Source organism: Natator depressus, chromosome 8, assembly GCF_965152275.1.
Source record: "Natator depressus isolate rNatDep1 chromosome 8, rNatDep2.hap1, whole genome shotgun sequence".
NCBI classification, from domain to species: Eukaryota; Metazoa; Chordata; order Testudines; family Cheloniidae; genus Natator; species Natator depressus.
Window position 1 is genome coordinate 73592484 of NC_134241.1, and position 20208 is coordinate 73612691.

A 20208-nucleotide genomic window follows, 5' to 3' on the forward strand; every position below is an offset into this window, starting at 1 on the left:
ATGTACATACATAAACCCATTTAATTAACACTAATTTTCTTTTGGCTGTTATCTAGACTCACCAATGCCTATGACTTGTTGGCAAACTGTATTTAAAAAAATCTCATCTTACTTTCCATTTCCAATGGATAAAGCTAAAACTCCAGTAGAACTAGACAAAGGTAGTGTACTGAGAAATAGAGCCAGTGCCAAAAATTCACAGGGTGAGGAAGTCAATAGGTGACAAAATGAAACTTTACAACATTATCCAGTGATCTGTGAAATACAGTAAGTTGGATCCTTAGACATACTAAGTTACCTTGAAGTCAGTCATCATGGTTCTAATGCTGTAGAATATTTTGTAAGCCTCTTTTTCAGACAGTTTGTTTGGACTTTCATTTAGATAAAGCATCTTTAGATCAAATGTCAATAAGCCAATGCTACACAGTTGCTGGTTCAATAAGTTTATTGTACTCATCAAAGTCTTCATAGAAAATTGTGGAAGATATCTTAGCTATCAGCTGTACGTTCCTGGGCCCGAAGGAAGCTAGCCTTCTTCTGAGCAACACGATCTTTCTTCTGGGCAAGGGACAACTTAGGACGGTTCCATCTGCAATGCAAACACGGTATAAATACACATGGCAGTAATAGTAAATCTAAGTGCCAGAACACCAGGAGTTACATGACCATAAGGAATGAGTGTGAGATTTATATTATTATGCCTAGGAAATAGTGTTTCAGAGAGTACTTTCTATAGCACTCTTTCAGTGGTCGAGGCAATGGATTAGTTGGTATATCACAACAAGGTTTGGTCACATCAAGTGCACCATGTTTTTCACTATAGTATCCAGTTTACAACCAAGGGAAATAATTCTAAGATGTGTGGTGGCAGCACTGTCCAACAGGTGACTAGGCTAGATGGACCACCAGTCTGATGCCGTATACCAGTTATGTTCCTAGATCAGCGGTTCTCAAACTGTGGGTCAGGATCCCTAATGGGGTCACCAGAGCCAGCCTTAGACTTGCTGGGACCCAGGGCTGAAGCTGAAGTCCGAGCTCCACCCCCACCCAGGGCAATGGGGCTTGGGCTGTGGCCACCTCTTCCCCTGACCCAGGGTGGCAGGGCTCATGCTCCAGCCCCCGCTCTCCCCACTCAGGGCAGCGGGGCTCAGGCTCCAGCCCTCCCCCAGGATCATGTAGTAACTTTGTTGTCAGAAGGTGGTCACGGTGCAAAGAAGTTTGAGAACCCCTGCCCTAGATCATTTCTGAAACATCCAGTTAGTTTTAACACTAAACAGGGACTGGAGGAATTAATTAACATTAATGCCACAGCTCCAGAAATTTGCTTTGTAACAGGCATATCTAACTCAAAGAACGAAAAATTTTACCTCTTCTTTTTGACTTCTCTCTTGGGTTTCTTTTCATGGACTGGATTCTCCCGTATACCAGCATGGGCTTTTTTATACATTTCCTCCATCTGCAAGAAATACAATGTAGTCCATAGTCATGAATGTTAGAACTTCACTCAATGCATACAAGTTGGGAGCTATCCCACTGCCAAGAACATACCAGTGAGTAGAGAAGGAATACTGTCTGACGTCAAATGTGATCTCTCAACATCTGTAACAGTCCTACAGAGAGGGCTAAACCAGACTGGGAACAGAACACAGCCCCCTAAAGTGCTAAGTCTTCTTCCCAGAAAGAAGAACTTAGAAGTAACTTAAGACAGAGCAAGGCTATGTCTACACTGCGTACCTTACAGCAGCACAGCAGTGTTGTAAGGTGCGCTGTGTGATCGCTCTTTGTTGCCGGGAGAGTGTTCTCCCCCGACAAATAAAAACCACATCCAACAAGGGGCAGCAGCTTCGTCGCCGGAATGTGGCTCCCACCGACGAAGTGCTGCCCATCCCAACACTTTTCATTGCTAAAACTTGTCATCCGGGAGTCTTTTTTCACATCCCTGAGCAACAAAAGTGCCAGTGTAGACAAAGCCTAAGATTCAGTTCAAAGGAGCGCCTTAGAAAGACAATAAGCCTGCGACACCCACAGGAATTGTGCACAGACATGCACTACAGATTTCACACTAGAAACTTTCTTCTGCAACCTAGCTTAAGTTCTAGAAATGCTGCTGACATCAAATGCCACCCTTTAACCAGAAGTGCACTCTTGTGCCCTGGAGATAGGACTTTACCACAAAAAAAGTCATCCTTCAGCTAAGAGCATGGTTAGCTTTGGAATCCCAAGAAACCTTCTCTTTACAGGGGAGAGTCTCATTGGTCTCTATCTATGGTGCTTAGATGGTCCTACCAGTTACTATAGCATAGTATGAGCACCTCACAAAACCTGTGGCAGGCAGTGAACAGAGGCAAAGAGAGACTAAGTTAGTTGGCCAAGGTCACAAGAAGTCTACAGCGGAACAGAGATTTGCATCAGAGTTTCATGAAATCCAGGACAAGCATCCTAAACACTAGATCACCCCTTCTCTGAAGTCTATCCATGTTATGTGCATCGCTTTTGCAAAATGTCTCCTTCCTCAACCTAAATTAAGACCTAGCTCAGGAAGTTCTCTAAATGAAACCGGAATGTTTAGTATGCCCCAGGCAAAGGAGGAAAACTCAAGTCATGCCAGTTTCTCCAAAAGACTGTACATGTCTGAGGGAACATTTAGTCAGGTTTCAGTTCAAGCTAGTGATTTACAACAATGGCCATGTGTAAATGAAGTAATCTGAACAAAAAAACATGCAATTTTTCACAATAGTGGTAGTGTTTTGTACAGCTGTGGCTCAATAAAGATAGAAATTTTATTTTTAATGCAAGGGTGAGAGAATGGCAGAGTCTGGGTCCCTAATTCTTAAGCCATGCAACTGATGAATTTATCAATTAGGTGTTGGGTGATCCCATCAGAAATCACTTAGTTGTGGGCGATAAGGGAAATAGACAATAGCTGCACTAAAGCCCATCTCTAAACAGAGAACCTCCATCTTAGCAAATTTGGAAATACAAATTCCTAGTTCTTAAATAGCACTTTTCAGTGGCAGATTTCAAAGTGCTTTAAAAGGAGGTTAACCTCTTTATCCCTATTTTATAGATGGGCTAACTGAGGCACAGAACAGTAGTGATTTGCTCAAGACCACACAGCATACCAGTGGTACAGGCAGGAATAGAACCCAGGGCCACAACTTCCCATGAAGTGCTCTATGCACTAGACTTAGCCACTACTAAGGAACAATTCTGACTGCTTTAGGTAAGTTTTCTTGTCTAATATAGAGGTTCTCTTTAAACATGGAATGCATCTAAACCACATCTCAGGGACATTTCCCCTCCCTTCACGACTGCAGTATATTCCTGGCAACTGCACACATGGAAGTGTACCATTAGTAGTCTTTAATGCAGATTAGTGCCAGTGTGGACAGTGCTATGTTGGCGGGAAAGCGTCTCCCACTGGCACAGCTACCACCCTCGTTGGGGGTGGTTTAATTATACCAGCAGAAGAGCTCTCTCCTGCCGGCACAGAGTGGCCATACAGGGGACCGTACAGTGGCACAGGTCCAGCTATGTAGACATAGCCAAAGTTATTTCAGTAAAAATTTGTACGTTGGTCAGCCCTGAAAGGATTTTGAAAGCTTACAGCTCTTTAGCCTATCTAGTGTATGGGCAATAAGAAAGAGTTCTTACTGTAAGAAGAAGACTTGACTACACAATTCATGGCAATATAAACTGCATAAACTGCTTCAGAGAATATAGACGTTAAGATTATAAATGCCAAAGTTTCACTGTAATTTTCATGGAATTTCTTAAATATTTAGTACACTAAAATTTAGTTGGAGTTATTTTAAGACAAGACGTTAAGACAAAATGATTTACAAGAAACCAACATAATACCTAAAAATTAACAAGTAAGGGGCTATATATAGTGTTCTCACATTGTACTGCTATTTAATCAGCTTTTTCAAGTGATACAAACAGAAGGTTCTCAGAGAATCAGGAGTGACAGGGAAACAAGTAAACAACATAAGAGTAGGACAGGCAAGAAACCATTGGCAAGGAAGAGTTAGTTGGAGGAAGGGTAACAAATTATTCTGGTAGAACACAGTGTCATGGAAAGGAGTAGATAGTTCCTTGGTCTGATATTTGTCAAGCAACACATTTAACAAGCTGTTAAGCTTTTTGATAGCAGGTCACACCTTTAGCATCTTTTTGGTGAATGAAGCATGTAGTATGACAAGAGAGGTCATATATTTGGCCTTCATTACCAGCTGTTGGTTCAGGAAACGTGTCCAACTTTCAAGAATCATATCGCTAGGTTTGCAGAGGCTTGGCATTGGAAGTACCACTCTGGTCTGATAATATGCCATCTATATGGCCCACTTTCCTATTTTACAAAGTATTTGCATTACTAGCATAAGTTTTAAACAAGACATTATCTTTTAGTGCCACTACTAATATGCAATTAATTTACAGACAAACAATGTCTTACCATGTCAGGTGTTACATTGTTCTTTATATACTGGGAGAACTGTTTTTTGTAAGCATCTTCATCCTCCTCCATCAGGTAACGCATGTAACCTGCAACATTCTGACCCATGATGTGTGTGCGATGAACCTCTGCATTAAATTCTTTGCTTTCCGAGTCATAACCAGGGAAACGTTTGGTACTATGAAACACGAGTTATACGTTAGTGGTTAGAATCTTACATCACCTAATCCAAGTTGGTTTAAGAAGTTCTTTAAGATTCAGAGACTGCATTCTACAAGTCTCAAGTGACTGATACAATATAGCTCCTCTACAGGTAGCTGGAAAGCATGACCAACGAAAAAGAATTTAAACCAGCTGACAGATTATGCTTTCTCTAAACAAAGTTAAGAAATCAACTTGCAAATTGACATCCTCAGCTGCCATCAGTCCCGTCTTGAAACAATGACATACATCATACACAGACCGAGGACCAACTACAGACTGCTCAGTCACTGGGGTATCATCATATAGCAGCCAAGTTAAAGAGCAGACAGAAGGCTGACAGCCTAAAAAAGAAAGCAGCAACACTGAACTTTCCCCTTTTCCATTAACTTATCCCAGCGACTGTTTGCAGACTATTTTTCACACCTGCATTCATAGAAGCAATCAACAAACATCAGAATTAGGTAATGCAGACAACAACCTTGAGTCATGATCGTTCACTGATTTTAGCTTAAAGCAGAGGTTGCCAGGACTTCTACACAGAAACGTGTGCCACCACTGTAGATAGATTTTAGATTCTGGCCCAAGTTTCCACTAATAGTTGTATAGAGGGCCTAAGGCCAATGATCATTTTGAACCTGGTGTACGTAGTTTCTCAAAATAAAAAGTCCAACAATAGGAGTTAAGACAGATTTAAAAAGAATTACACTTTACTACAAATTGTTTCTATGGCACGATGAACAGTAAGAAGTGTTTACTCTGTTTAACTGCAGTCACTAGATACTCAAAGTAGAAGCTAATTATACTGCTGTATTTTAGTAACCTCTAAATAAGCATTAATCTATCTCCCTTAACTTCAAGAGTCCTTGGAAGGAATGTCAATAACATCTACTGAAACAAGTAAATACAACTTGGATTAAACCTAGTTACCACATTAACAGGGTCACTCCACACTGAATTTAACTAACCTAAGGTGAAGTTAAAATATCACTACAATGCATACAAAGATGTGAAGTCTCCCTTTTGACCAATTTATCTGAGATTAAGTTACCTATGAGGGATGGACAGGCCACCATCCACTGCGCCCTTTAGCGCACCGAAGACTTTGTTTCCAGTGGTAGTTCTGGCAAGACCTGCATCCAGGTAGCATGTAAAAGCACCAGGCTGTCCATCCACACTTTCCACATTATATTCATCACCAGTCACTTCAACTTGGCCTTCATAAATCTTATCAAGGCCAAATTTGTTCAAAAGCTGTAACAGGAACAGTACAGTGTAAGTATGTCTTCCTCCAGAGTTCTCTCCACATTTAGGTTCTTTGATTTAAGAACCAAAAGGAAGTGTTTTCATGTTGCAAGACAATCGTAATAAAACTTGGTTCTGTATTTGTGGCAGTACCCAGGTATTCTACACTGGTGCTTTCTCAGTAATAGTGCATACTAATCTTATCTTCAGAAGGTTTTAACAGCAACCACTAAATAAATCTGTGCATACTTCAGCCCACCCATGTTTATCAGACAGCCACACTGGGGCAATCAAATCAATCTACAAATTCAGGGTTTTTTAAAATAAATATTTAGAACACAATTCCAAATAATTCAGTGGTACATACATAAGTGGAACCCTCTGTTTTGTAAGACAGACTCCTTTATTTTCTGCCCATCTACTGAAGTAAGCCCTTTGACATTTAGATATAAGTTTAGTGGGTACATACCCTGCGGGCCAGCAGCAGGCCCGTACAATAGGCTGCAGCATAATTGGTCAAACCCACTTTCACACCATACTTTGGCAGCTCATGAGAGTAGGCAGCACAGACTATCATATCGCCTTCGATCCTGGCATATGCAATCTGACAACAAAATAAACGTTAGTGTTTTCACACTGGTTATAATATCGTGGGCTCAACCTGCCTCCCGTCTGCATGTGGAAATCCTACTAAAGTCAATGGGAGTACTGCAAGACCTCCACATGCACGTTTGGAATACACAAGTTTAGATCTAAATTCTTCATCTTTCCTCATTTAAGACATGATGATGAAAGGTTTAAAAGTAAACCTCAAAATTTAAAAAGTTTAAAAAAAGTAGAGTTGAAGTACAGCTGTGTGATAATGCAGCCTCAATACTGCTTTTTCTGTTGCATCAGAGCTAAACTGACAAATAGAAACAGGCACTTCTATCTGAGCCCCGCCCCCTACTATTACAATAGTTAAGATGACAACAACAGTTATTTTCTTAGTTTCACCTTTGTGTATTTGACAGCAATTACATATAGTCAACTTCACCATTCATCTGCATTCAGATATTTCCCCTAGTTGTGTGGTACTTTCAGACAGCAAGAGGAAGGAAAATGTTTTTAAAAACTTGAAGAGGACTAAGGGATATGTGCAGCATTTGTAGATAGTCTACTTTTTTATTGCAGTTATCTGTTGTCCTGGTTTCTACAAACTTGGACTGTGATATAGTCTTCATTAAGGACTATAAAAACAACCTATATGAAGTTTCCAAGTTTAAAGTGTCCTATTTGCACAGACAAGGAAAGTCTATTCACACAGAATTCAAAAGGTGTCATAGAATCATAGAATATCAGGGTTGGAAGGGACCTCAGGAGGTCATTTAGTCCAACCCCCTGCTCAAGGCAGGACCAATCCCCAACTAAAATCCTATGATTCAGGATTTTATGGACAAGCTGTTAAAAGCACATTTGCTTCTGGAGCCAACAGAATCTTTGGGGGTGAGGAGACCCCACAACAGTGAAGGAGCAGGATCTAGCTGTCAAGACCACATGGTCACTCTTGCTTCTTTCTGCCTATGGAAGATGGGGATAGCTCACAGTGCACCTCATTCTGAACTGAAAACTAGCACTCAAAATTAAGAAAACCTCTTCATTTCTGATTCAGCAGTGAGGGTTTGAACTGCCTCTGAGTGTGGATGCAGTTACATGAGTTCAACTGTATTTGCACCATAGAGCTTATTCCCCATCTGGGAATAAGCACATTTATACCTGTATAACTGCATCCATGATATAACTGCAATGCTTTATCTAGAATGAAAAAATCACACTCCTAACACACATTGCTATACCACTACAAAAACTGTGGTTAGACCAGGCCTTAGAATGCAGAGTTGCTTTTTTCCCTCCTTAGTGTAAAGATAAAAAAGACAGTGCTTTGTATAGCCAAGTAAGCAAAGAAATCCTTACCTGGCAGATAATATCTCTGTTGGTAACGCGTACTATCATCCTGTATTTAGGGGTGTTATACTTGTTTTTATCTTGAATCACCAAACGCTTACGGGCATAATAATCAGTCTTTCCCTCTGAAAAGACAATAGTTTTAGTATGGACATGAGAAACAAACAACAAGGACATACATCAATATAGTTTACTTTGAGCTATGGAAAAATTAACTGTACCTCTCCTTCTCCTGAATTTTACTTGGTACCTCTTGAAGTAGGCCTTATTCTTGACAACTTTCACAAACCCCTTGAACAAAGAGAACATAATTACAACTGGACATAATTACCACAGCACCAAGAAGTCTAGTTATGGCTGTCCTGAATTAAAAAGTGTCTGTGGGACAGGAGGAGGGGTTGAAAAGCTAGGATATACAGTGTTTTCTTAGACTAAACACATTAAAAAATCAGACGTTATCCCAAGGGAAGAGAGGAAAGGAACCTTCAAATTCTAACTTAAGGCACATCTTATTGTCTTATTTCATGTGGATTTATGTAGAGAAATACAGCAGAGGCTCATTAGATGTATACATATTCATTAATTAGATGCTTCTTAAAACTATGTTACCCAAATAAACAAATTTAATCAATTACCATGTAATCATAATTACTTTCACAATCAAACAGGCTCTGTAACCTTTTGAGCCAGATAATAGTGTCAAAAAGACAATTAGCAGCTTTAATGTCAACATGATAACAAAACTTCCAACCAGTCTCCACTACTTATCACTGACCACACTAAGCTGGCACATTCGCATCAAAGCCCACCTGTGGCAACGAGGGGAAAAGACTATTGATATGAAACAGGCGCTGCCAAATTTGACGCCAACAGCCAGTTGCTAGAGAGGGCACGGCGCATTTTCACAGCAACCCAGAGAGACCGAAAAGCAAGTGCTTTGCTTCCCCCTCCCCCCCCACCTGATATAAACCAGAAACACCCCGTGACCTGCTCCGCTCCCCCCACCCCTCCGTCTCACTCGCAGCTAGAGGCAGCGCCGAGCACAGCCTGGCCATACGCTAGACCAGGGCCATGCATGCGCGTCTCCGGGCTGCCATGCGGAGCCCCGCAGACAGGGCCGGCGCTCCCCACCGCACAGCGCCGGCCGCACTCGGAGACACATGGCGGAGACACCCCGCCCGCCGCTCCCTCCAGCCCGGAGACCGGCGCGGGCGGAGAAGGGGCGATGACAAGGAACCGAAGCGGGTCTGAGGGGGGCAGGCACGGGCCTGAGGAGCCAGCAGCTGAGGCGCTGTGCGAGGCCCATGCCAGCGGCTACTGTCCCCGGGGAGCCGCCGGCCCTGTCCCGGCAGCAGCGGGCCCGGGCGGCGGGGGCGGCCATTAGGCCACGCTGGAAGCTGCTGCAGCCGGGCCCGGGCGCCTCCCCAATCAGAGTCCATCGGGCCGGCGGGGACCGCGCTGGAGGCTGCAGCGGCCGCGGGGGCACCAGCCCGTATCCCCCCTACCCGTGCTGGGCCCCTGGTGCGCGGTACTGACCATTGCGCCAGGTTCTGTCCCGTCTCGGCTTAGGCCGGGGGCCGCTCCGCGCAACGTCCACAGCCCGTAGCACTGGGGGAAAAGGCCGTGCCCACTGCGCAGCCGCAGCACCTAGCCTGGCCGACGAGGCGGAGGGAGTCGTCGCCGCGAGAGAGGGCCGCCGTGCACTCCAGGGGCGCGAACGGAAGTTGGTGCCCCCTCCTGGGAGGCAGAGAAAGCGCACGCCGGAGCCGTGAGTGCCGAGGAAGGTTCCGGCTCCGAGGAATGGCCGCGGCCCACTTGCCAATGGCCTTGCTTAGCTGAACAGCTTTATTTGAGCATAAGCTTTCCTGAGCTACAGCTCACTTCGTGGGATGCATGGAGTGGAAAATACAGTGGGGAGATTTATATACACAGAGAACGTGAAGCAATGGGTGTTACCATACACACTGTAACCAGAGTGATCAGGTAAGGTGAGCTATTACCAGCAGGGGGGGGACCTTTTGTAGTGATGATCTAGGTGGGCCATTTCCAGCAGTTGACAAGAACGTCTGAGGAACAGTGGGGGGTGGGGAGGTGGGGGTTAAACATGGGGGAATAGTTTTACTTTGTGTAATGACTCAACCACTCCCAGTCTTTATTCGAGCCTAAGTTAATTGTATCCAGTTTGCAAATTAATTCCAATTCAGCAGTCTCTCGTTGGAGTCTGTTTTTCACGTTTTTTTGTTGAAGAATTGCCACTTTTAGGTCTGTATTGGAGTGACCAGAGAGATTGAAGTGTTCTCCGACTAGTTTTTTAATGTTATAATTCTTGATGTCTGATTTGTGTCCATTTATTCTTTTACGTAGAGACTGTCTGGTTTGCCCAGTGTACATGGCAGAGGGGCATTGCTGGCACATGATGGCATATATCACATTGGTAGATGTGCAGGTGAACGAGCCTCTGATAGTGTGGCTGTTGTGATTAGGCCTTATGATGGTGTCCCCTGAATAGATATGTGGACACAGTTGGCAATGGGCTTTGTTGCAAGGATAGGTTCCTGGGTTAGTGGTTCTGCTGTGTGGTGTGTGGTTGCTGGTGAGTATTTGCTTCAGGCTGGGGGGCTGTCTGTAAGCAAGGACTGGCCTGTCTCCCAAGATCTGTGAGAGTGATGGATCATCCTTCAGGATAGGTTGTAGATCCTTGATGATGTGTTGGAGAGGTTTTAGTTGGGGGCTGAAAGTGATGGCTTAGTGGCGTTCTGTTATTTTCTTTGTTGGGCTTGTCCTGTAGTAGGTGACTTCTGGGTATTCTTCTGGCTCTGTCAGTCTGTTTCTTCACTTCAGCAGGTGCGTATTGTAGTTGTAAGAATGGTTGATAGAGATCTTGTAGGTGTTTGTCTCTGTCTGAGGGGTTGGAGCAAATGCGGTTGTATCTTAGAGCTTAGCTGTAGACAATGGATCGTGTGGTGTGGTCTGGATAAAAGCCGGAGGCATGTAGGTAAGCATAGCGGTCAGTAGGTTTCCGGTATAGGGTGGTGTTTATGTGACCTTCGCTTATTAGCACTGTAGTGTCCAGGAAGTGGATCTCTTGTGTGGACTGGTCCAGGCTGAGGTTGATGGTAGGATGGAAATTGTTGAAATCACGGTGGAATTCCTCAAGGGCTTCTTTTCCATGGGTCCAGATGATGAAGATGTCATCAACGTAGCGCAAGTAGAGTAGGGGCATTAGGGGATGAGAGCTGAGGGAGCGTTGTTCTAAGTCAGCCATAAAAATGTTGGCATACTGTGGGGCCATGTGGGTACCCATAGCAATGCCGCTGATTTGAAGGTATACATTGTTCCCAAATGTGAAATAGTTATGGGCGAGGACAAAGTCACAAAGTTCAGCCACCAGGTTTGCCGTGATATTGTCGGGGATACTGTTCCTGACGGCTTGTAGTCCATCTTTGTGTGGAATGTTGGTGTACAGGCCTTCTACATCCATAGTGGCCAGGATGGTGTTTTCAGGAAGATCACCGATGGATTGTAGTTTCCTCAGGAAGTCAGTGGTGTCTCGAAGGTAGCTGGGAGTGCTGGTAGCGTAGGGCCTGAGGAGGGAGTCTACATAGCCAGACAATCCTGCTGTCAGGGTGCCCATGCCTGAGATGATGGGGCGCCCAGGATTTCCAGGTTTATGGATCATGGGTAGCAGATAGAATACCCCGGGTCGGGGTTCTAGGGGTGTGTCTGTGCGGATTTGTTCTTGTGCTTTTTCAGGGAGTTTCTTGAGCAGATGGTGTAGTTTCTTTTGGTAACTCTCAGTGGGCTCAGAGGGTAATGGATTGTAGAAAGTGGTGTTGGAGAGCCGAGCAGCCTCTTGTTCATATTCCGACCTATTCATGATGACAACAGCACCTCTTTTGTCAGCCTTTTTGATTATGATGTCAGAGTTGTTTCTGAGGCTGTGGATGGCATTGTGTTCTGCACGGCTGAAGTTATGGGGCAAGTGATGCTGCTTTTCCACTATTTCAGCCCGTGCACATCGGTGGAAGCACTCTATGTAGAAGTCCAGTCTGTTGTTTTGACCTTCAGGAGGAGTCCACCCAGAATCCTTCTTTTTGTAGCGTTGGTAGGAAGGTCTCTGTGGGTTAGCATGTTGTTCGTAGGTGTGTTGGAAATATTCCTTGAGTTGGAGACGTCGAAAATAGGATTCTAGGTCACCACAGAACTGTATCATGTTCGTGGGGGTGGAGGGGCAGAAGGAGAGGCCCCAGAGATAGGACACATTCTTCTGCTGGGCTAAGAGTATAGTTGGATAGATTAACAATATTGCTGGGTGGATTAAGGGAACCACTGTTGTGGCCCCTTGTGGCATGTAGTAGTTTAGATAGTTTAGTGTCCTTTTTCTGTTGTAGAGAAGCAAAGTGTGTGTTGTAAGTAGCTTAAATTAACTTAGGCTTGAATAAAGACTGGGAGTGGATGTGTCATTACACAAAGTAAAACTATTTCCCCATGTTTATTTCCCCCCCTACGGTTCCTCACACATTCTTGTCAACTGCTGGAAATGGCCAACCTTGATTATCACTACAAAAGCGCTCCCCCTCCGCTCTCCTGCTGGTAATAGCTCACTTTACCTGATCACTCTGGTTACAGTGTGTATGGTAACACCCATTGTTTCATGTTCTCTGTGTATATAAAATCTCCCCACTGTATTTTCCACTACATGCATCCGATGAAGTGAGCTGTAGCTAACGAAAGCTTATGCTCAAATAAATTCGTTAGTCTCTAAGGTGCCACAAGTACTCCTTTTCTTTTTGCGGATACAGACTAACACGGCTGCTACTCTGAAACCTTGCTTAGCTTGTCTCTCTAGACTTTCCTGCAGAGCTCCGGGTTCCCCATCGAACCCCCCTCGGCTCCCACACATCCGCATCTATTCGTTAATCCACTCAGGGGTCCCCTGGCTCCCGTCTTCCCCAGGCACCGAAGAACACACACAGGGATCCCCTGGCTCCCCACGCTTTCATCTCACCCCTCCCAGAGCTTCTCCAGGCTCCCTCGCCATAACCCAAACTTCCCCAGAACTCTCCCACCCAGCGGGATTCCCTTGCTCCTGGAATGTCCCAATACAGCCCTCCCCAGGAATCCCACTCCCCTCCTCCTGGATCACTTAAGCTTTGTCTTCCGCTTGAAATTTACTTTCTGTCCACAGTGGCTCTTTTCTTAAGAGCGAAGGCACCCTTCCCTCACAATTGTGCATCTTCTTTGCAGCCACTGGAATGCTTGATTACCTACAGTAAAAACAACAAGGAGTCTGTTGGCACCTTAAAGACTAACAGATTTATTTGAGCATAAGCTTTCGTGGGTAAAAACCTCACTTCTTCAGATGCATGGAGTGAAAATTACAGATGCAGACATAAATATACTGACACATGAAGAGAAGGGAGTTACCTCACAAGTGGAGAACCCAGTGTTGACAGGGCCAATTCGATCAGGGTGGATGTAGTCCACTCCCAACAACAGATGAGGAGGTGTCAATTCCAGGAGAGGCAAAGCTGCTTCTGTAATGAGCCAGCCACTCCCAGTCCCTATTCAAGCCCAAATTAATGGTGGTAAATTTGCAAATGAATTTTAGTTCTGCTGTTTCTCTTTGAAGTCTGTTTCTGACGTTTTTTTGTTCAAGTATGGCTACTTTCAAATCTGTTATAGAATGTCCAGGAAGATTGAAGTGTTCTCCCGCTGTCTTTTGTGTGTTGCCATTCCTGATGTCTGATTTGTGTCCATTTATTCTTTTACGTAGGGACTATCCGGTTTGGTCAATGTGCATGGCAGAGGGGCATTGCTGGCACATGATGACATACATAACATTAGTAGACATGCAGGTGAATGAGCCTCTGATGGTGTGGCTGATGTGGTTGGGTCCTGTGATGGTGTCACTAGAGTAGATATGGGGACAGAGTAGGCAACGAGGTTTGCTACAGGGATTGGTTCCTGGATTAGTGTTTCTGTGGTGTGGTGTGTAGTTGCTGGTGAATTGACACCTCCTCATCTATTGTTGGGAGTGGACTACATCCACCCTGATAGAATTGGCCCTGTCAACACTGGTTCTCCACTTGTGAGGTAACTCCCTTCTCTTCATGTGTCAGTATATTTATGTCTGCATCTGTAACTTTCACTCCATGCATCTGAAGTGAGGTTTTTACCCACCAAGGTTTATGCTCAAATAAATCTGTTAGTCTTTAAGGTGCCACCGGACTCCTTGTTGTTTTTGTGGATACAGACTAACATGGCTACCCCCTCATACGTACAATAATAGTCACTGACAAAACCATCCTTAAGGCAGCGTTAAGTTTGTTTTGTGGTACCTTGTCCCCTTCCAGAACCACAAATGAAGAGTTGAGGTATTTTAAACTTCTGAAAATCAGGAAATACAGACTTAAGGTACATGCCAACGCAGCCTTAAGTCTGCCACTCTTGAGGAGGCAATAGCCAGTGGCAATTATCTGTCTGCACTGCAGCTGTGTTCACTGTGTTAGGTGGCCCCCAGCCCCACTTGGTTGATCTGACCATCACCTTCCCTTCCCCCCCCCCGCCCTGCTGTATGTGTGGGGGAAGTAGGGTGAGCAGATGTCCCAATTCTATAGGGACAGTTCCAATATTTGGGCCTTTTTCTTATACAGGAGCCTATTACCCGCCACCCCCATCCCAATTTTTCACACTTGCTATCTGGTCACCCTAGGTGGAAGAGGTGCATCCTTGAGATATGCTTCATTTCAGTGCTGAGTACTGTAGTTTTTTTTCAATGGTGGAGCACAGGGGTCTTCTTGCCATGGGGATTGCCATTACTGATGGGGGATATGGGTTATGGGACATAGTTTGTGGGTTTAAAGCTCGGTAAGTGAAAGTTTAGTATTAGATTGAATACTGTGGGTGAGAGTGAGTGGGTTGAAAAAGAGGTGAAGGGGTTGTAAAACGTATTAAGGCTGGGGTTGTTTGTGGGGCTCATTGAATGTAGAACTGGGCGAGGTAAATCATTTAAACACAAGTTTTGTCTTAGGAAAGAGAAGGCATTGGACTCTGTGCTACAGTTATCATGTACCCTATTCCTTGAGTGATGTGCACTATCTGCAGAGGCAGATTGTGACCGTAAATTATGGGTGTATTGGCTCATCGCTCAAAGAGGACAGAGTTAAGGTTGTGTTTGCATGTACCGTAACTCTATATTTCAGGGTTGTCAGAAGTTTAAGTCTGAAATACCTTAACTTTTACTTAGTTATGTATTAATGAAGGTTTTGGTCAATTTCTCATTTTTTAACAGAAAGATAAATATTTGTTGTAGGAATCAGTGGTCATGTAGGCAGTAGGAGTTATTATATAGGTTTGCAGCTGAGACACTACTGTGGCTAAGAGCCAAGCTAGACTGTGAACTTACACTGACATAGCTACATTGCTCAGGGGTGTGAAAAATCCACACCCCTGAGTGACATAGCTAAACCAACCTAACCCTTGGTGTAGACAGTGCTAGGTTGACAGAACAATTCTTCCATCGACCTATCTACCACCTCTGTGGGAGGTGGATTATCTATGTCAATGGGAGAACCTCTCCCATCAGCATAAGTAGTGTCTACATGGAAGCTTTACAGTGGCTGCTGTAGCATTTCAAGTGTAGACAAACAATACTAATACCTAGCTATTATATATCACTTTTCATCAGTAGATCTCAAAGCACTTGACCAAGGAGGTCAGTGTCATCATCCCCATTTTACACATGGGGAAACAGAGGCACCAAGAGGAAAGGGATTCCCCCATAGTCACCCAGTAGGCCAGTGGCAGAGCTAGAAATAGAACCCAAGGCTCCTGAGTCCCATAGGCTAATCTAGAGAACCTAACTTTTTCTTTAACAACAAGTTCAATATTGCTTTGCCAAAGGGTGGGTGCCATGCATCCACTAGGTTAAATGTTAGTGGTAACTGAGCGAGGGACGATCAAAGTCACGGTTTGAGCTCCAAGGGTGTGCAAAAAATGTTGGTAGAATGTGCTGACTTTATGAAATGCTGGTGGTTTTTTCAGGGAAATCCCTTTCTCAGATCAGAAGCTGGTCAAGCAATCTGCCATCCTTGACAAGCCTTCAGTGTGGCACCCCATCCCACTCAAATTTGGCCCAGCCATCCCTCCATCATGATGGAGGGGCAACTGGACCAAATTTAAGGGAATGGTGTTGCGAACTGGCACATGGGGTCACAACATCACTCAGATTTGGCCTGGATGCCCCTGCACCATAACAGAAGGGCAGCTGGGCCAAATCTGTCACCCTAGGCAGTTGCCTATATTGCCTATAGCTAGTGCAGCTCAACTGACCTCAAATTTGGAGCACTAACCCTACCCGCTGAAGCACACCAAATTTCAACTCAATTTAGCTAAGCATAAAGATTTTAGAGCACTTAGAAATGTCATTTTTTAAATATGAAGGGCTTGCCAATTTTAATCATAGCAGAGCTGATGTGCTCATATAATACTGTAAGTGAGAAATTAGTCATCAGCAACTGGTTTGTTATAGCCAAATCCATGAACAATAATCCTGAAACGGGGATTTTTTAGGTGGGATAGAGAGAGGATGGAAGGAAGGGGCTCTATACATCCATCTGCTGCATAAGAGGCTCAGAGATGTGTGAGATAGCCAATTCATCTCAATGTCATAGTCTCAGAATACCCTAAGAAGATGAATGCAGCCTGAAACAATAGCTCTGAGACAGGGGAACTGCTTTATTTGTCTCAGTTGGTGTTCTCATTCCTCCTCCCCACTGCCAGTGTTTGAGAGCCTGTGATATGCGTCAAGCATGCCTGGTTTCAGCTCCTGACCCAGTCTCAGGAAGGTGTTCTTGGTGCCGCTCCCAACATGCATGTTCTCCACTCCCCACCCAGAGGATCAGAGCTTCCCCAGAAGTCAGATCACATGGGGCGCAGGGAGTGGGGCTCAGACTTCCTAACATGCTGGCTCACAGTGGGTAGAGAGAGGGGCTTAGACACCCCAGAGGGGTAGGGCTCCCCTAGATCCTGGCACACACACAACAGGGGAAAATGTAGGTCTGACAGGTATTCCCTGCTCCTAATCTCCCCATTTGCTCTGACACCCATGCCTCAGTGTCCTACCAGTGCCAGTGTCACCAGTGTCCCACCTGTCCCCTCCCGCTTCCCCAATCCTCCCTTTCCTGACCTGTGCCCCCAACCTCTCTCCCCTACCATCCATCCCCATTTATCTCTCTCTTCATAGTCCCCCTCCTCTCACTACAGCCCCAAACTGCTGTCCCCATATTCTCCCCAACTCCTCTGCCCCCTGATCTCCCTTCCCTCCCAGCAAACATTAGTAATTTATTTTCTTTTTTAAAATAGTTTGAGTGCCCTCTGAATTTTCTGCTGTACTCAGATTACATTTCCCCAAAACAACGCCCCCACCCTCTTTGACAGAGGGTAGCAACACACCTACATTTCACTTTCAAATTTTGGCCAAGGGTGGCAGAATTTACAATGCCTGGCTGTTGCACATATTCAATGGCCATAACAACTCCCCTTGAGCCACACAGGTAATGTGAAAATTGGCAGGCTACTAGCCCTCTTGGGAAATCTGTCAAAACATGCGCCATGTAATCCATTTGGCATGTGAGCATTAGGCTTGAGCCCATGTGTACATCTTAACTGTTGGTTAGTTAACATTCAATATTGTGGGGTAAATGTCAACTGATGGAGACCCTTTGGGGCCCAACCAAGCTATGGTTTGATCCCCTGTTGTGTGTAAAAAACATTTATAGAATCATTTCTTGGACCAATTTCTGTTGGTGAGAGAGACAAGCTTTCGAGTTTTCACAGAGCTCTTCTTCAGGTCTGTTTAAATTCTGTGTAAACTCGAAAGCTTGTCTCTCTCACCAACAGAAGTTGGTCCAACAAAAGATATTACCTCACCCAGCTTGTCTCTATAATATCCTGAGACCAACATGGGTACAAAAACTCCACATATATTGATAGAATCTGTCAAGCATAAGTGGGGCTTTTTGAGGGGCTCTCTTGGGAACCCCTTTATCAAATGATCCCAAATTTGAATCACTAAACCTAACCTGCTCCTCCATGAGGCACACCAAATTTCAATGCAATCCAAGTAATGATGCAGACTTTAGAGTACTTAAAAGAGTTGTCCTTTGAATGAAAAGGGCTCCTCAGCCTTAACTATAGTGGAACAGGTAGTCCCCTATAAATTAGGACAGTATTGAGAGAAGATAAAAATAATGCAATTGAAAGTGGTGGATGAGAATGCTTGATTATGTCCCTCCTATTTGGTATGTGTACTATGTATTTCCTCTGAAAGATTTTATACTAGGAATTAATCACCAATATTGCTAAACTCTTTAGGTCTCTTGCCAGTGCTTGCAACGGTCCGTAATATAGGAGTGTAACAAGGCACAAGTGGGCCCCCTCTATCTTCACCACTTCTGCACCCAAAAACCAGCCAGAGACCTCTGCTTTGGCGCAATCACCCATGCTCTTTATTTACAATACAAGTTCCCACCACCTTGTGGGTACAAACAGCATCAGGCCAGCAGTGGCAAGTGGCCTCTAACTCCCAGGCTCTTCCCTTTCCTCCCCCAGCTTCCGTCCTGTCAGCCTTTATGTAGCCCCTGGCTGATGAGGCCGGCAGCTGTTCCCCATTTGCCAGTTAGGTTTGGGCTTACTCAGCCAGCTCCAATTCCCCTTTCCTGATTGGAGCTGGTGTGACAGAGGTCTAGCTCAGGATTTTTTAACCAGCACTCTGTCACAAGGAGCCTCTGAGAATGTAGTTCATGTACTGTTTATTCCATCTTCAAGAACATTAATGCAGATTTTAAATCTTAGGGTATGATACAGTGGATAGGGCACTGGAATAAGACTCAAGTGTATTGCTTTCTCTTCCTGGCTCTGCCACTGGCTTGCTGGATGATCTTGGGCAAGTCACTGAACCACTAGGTTCCTCAGTTTCCCCATCTGTAAAATGGGGGGAAAAAAGATACTTGCTTCTTTTGTAAAGTGCTTTCAGATCTACTGACAAAAAGTACTATAAAAGGGCTAAATATTATTAAATAGGAAGGACCTAACTCAGTTCCCTATGGTTTCTCCCCAAATACCTCCACAACTGCATATATTACAGTTTTTCTTGACCTTCTGTTTATTGTCTTTCCTTCAGTTTCTCAATCAGTGTCAGTGTTGTATTATGAGAATAAGATTGTTATCAAATTGCTCACAAAAATCCACTAATTTTACACTATTAGGAAAATCAACTTTAGCAAGATTTTATTCTTTATAAATCCATCCTGCTGATTGTTTATCGTTCCAATTATCTTTTAGACACTCAGGGCATGATCTTGTGAGGTGCTGAGTGCCTACCTTTCACAGTGGCGTCCATGGAACTTGATACTACTCACCACATTTCAGGATCAGGCTTTTACTGTTTTTCCCTCTTAGGTCCTGATCCAGCAAACATTTACACACATGCTTCACATGTAAATACATGAGCAGCTCCAATAAATTCAAGTGTGTACATGTTTTCAGGACTGGGGCCTTAGTTTCATTATTTTGTTAGGGTCAGAGCTTAGACTTACAGGAGGACAGTTTCTAGGATCTTTCTTCTTTCCTTTTTTTGAAGATCTGTAGGTAGTACATCTGCTTATCTCAGATCTTCTGGTACCACTACCTCCCTGATAATCCATCACTTTTCTAAAATAACTGTTGGATAATTCTAATTCATGGACAAATCTTGGCCCTGCCTACATGGCTGTTGAAGACAAAGCCAATGTGGTTTTTCTGCATGGGAGGCAGCAAGGGCAAAGGGGGAAGATCTTAGGAAGGCTGCCCAGTGTTCCATGTCCTATAAACATGATTTTCATAGAAAAAAAAAAAAGTGTCCTGAGTTTGTTACTAGAAGTTTACCTCTTCCAGCCTGAAGTCAGTTGGAATCTTTCCATTAACTTTAAGGGACCTTGGTTTAGGCCTTTGACTAGTTGGGAGTGTTGTAATGCTCAGGTTGGAATCTTCTACATTTTTCATGAAGAGAAAGACAACAAAAAATGTAGGTTACCTTTGTGGCCTGTGAAGCTCGGGAGAATCATTCAGGAGAAACATCTACACTTTCCTTTCCAGTTTGCTCTGATTTTAAAGAAAAATGTATATTTGTGGTTGTTTTTATTATTTCCCTGAGTTAGTTATACAATCGGATACATTTATGTCTTGCTATTATTGTATTTGGGTTATATGTACTTGTTTTGTGTATCAAAAAATAATGAGATTAATAGAACTAAGCTTGCTTCTTTTCTTATTAAAGCTGCATAGGATTTTCTTTTCTTTAATATTCTAATCTTCTAATG

At 44.0% G+C, this 20208-nt stretch overlaps 1 protein-coding gene and 1 non-coding gene across 3 annotated transcripts; both read right to left on the minus strand.

The window, feature by feature from the left end:
- Positions 1 to 430: 430 nt before the first annotated feature.
- On the minus strand, positions 431 to 9449 carry RPL5 (ribosomal protein L5). Of its 2 annotated transcripts, XM_074961332.1 has the most exons (8): positions 9383 to 9449; positions 8068 to 8137; positions 7856 to 7971; positions 6372 to 6506; positions 5709 to 5911; positions 4457 to 4634; positions 1368 to 1456; positions 431 to 589 (listed from the first exon to the last, which is right to left on the minus strand). In XM_074961332.1, exons 1-8 carry the CDS (start codon positions 9383 to 9385, stop codon positions 490 to 492), a joined length of 894 nt encoding a protein of 297 aa, XP_074817433.1. In that variant the 5' UTR covers positions 9386 to 9449; the 3' UTR covers positions 431 to 489. The 2 variants fall into 2 exon arrangements, with proteins under 2 accessions (XP_074817433.1, XP_074817432.1); XM_074961331.1 differs by lacking the exon at positions 9383 to 9449 and having other exon boundaries at positions 8068 to 8155.
- On the minus strand, positions 4872 to 4967 carry LOC141993074 (small nucleolar RNA SNORD21). Its single transcript, XR_012640767.1, has one exon. It is a non-coding gene; the product is annotated as a small nucleolar RNA SNORD21 (small nucleolar RNA).
- Positions 9450 to 20208: the final 10759 nt, after the last annotated feature.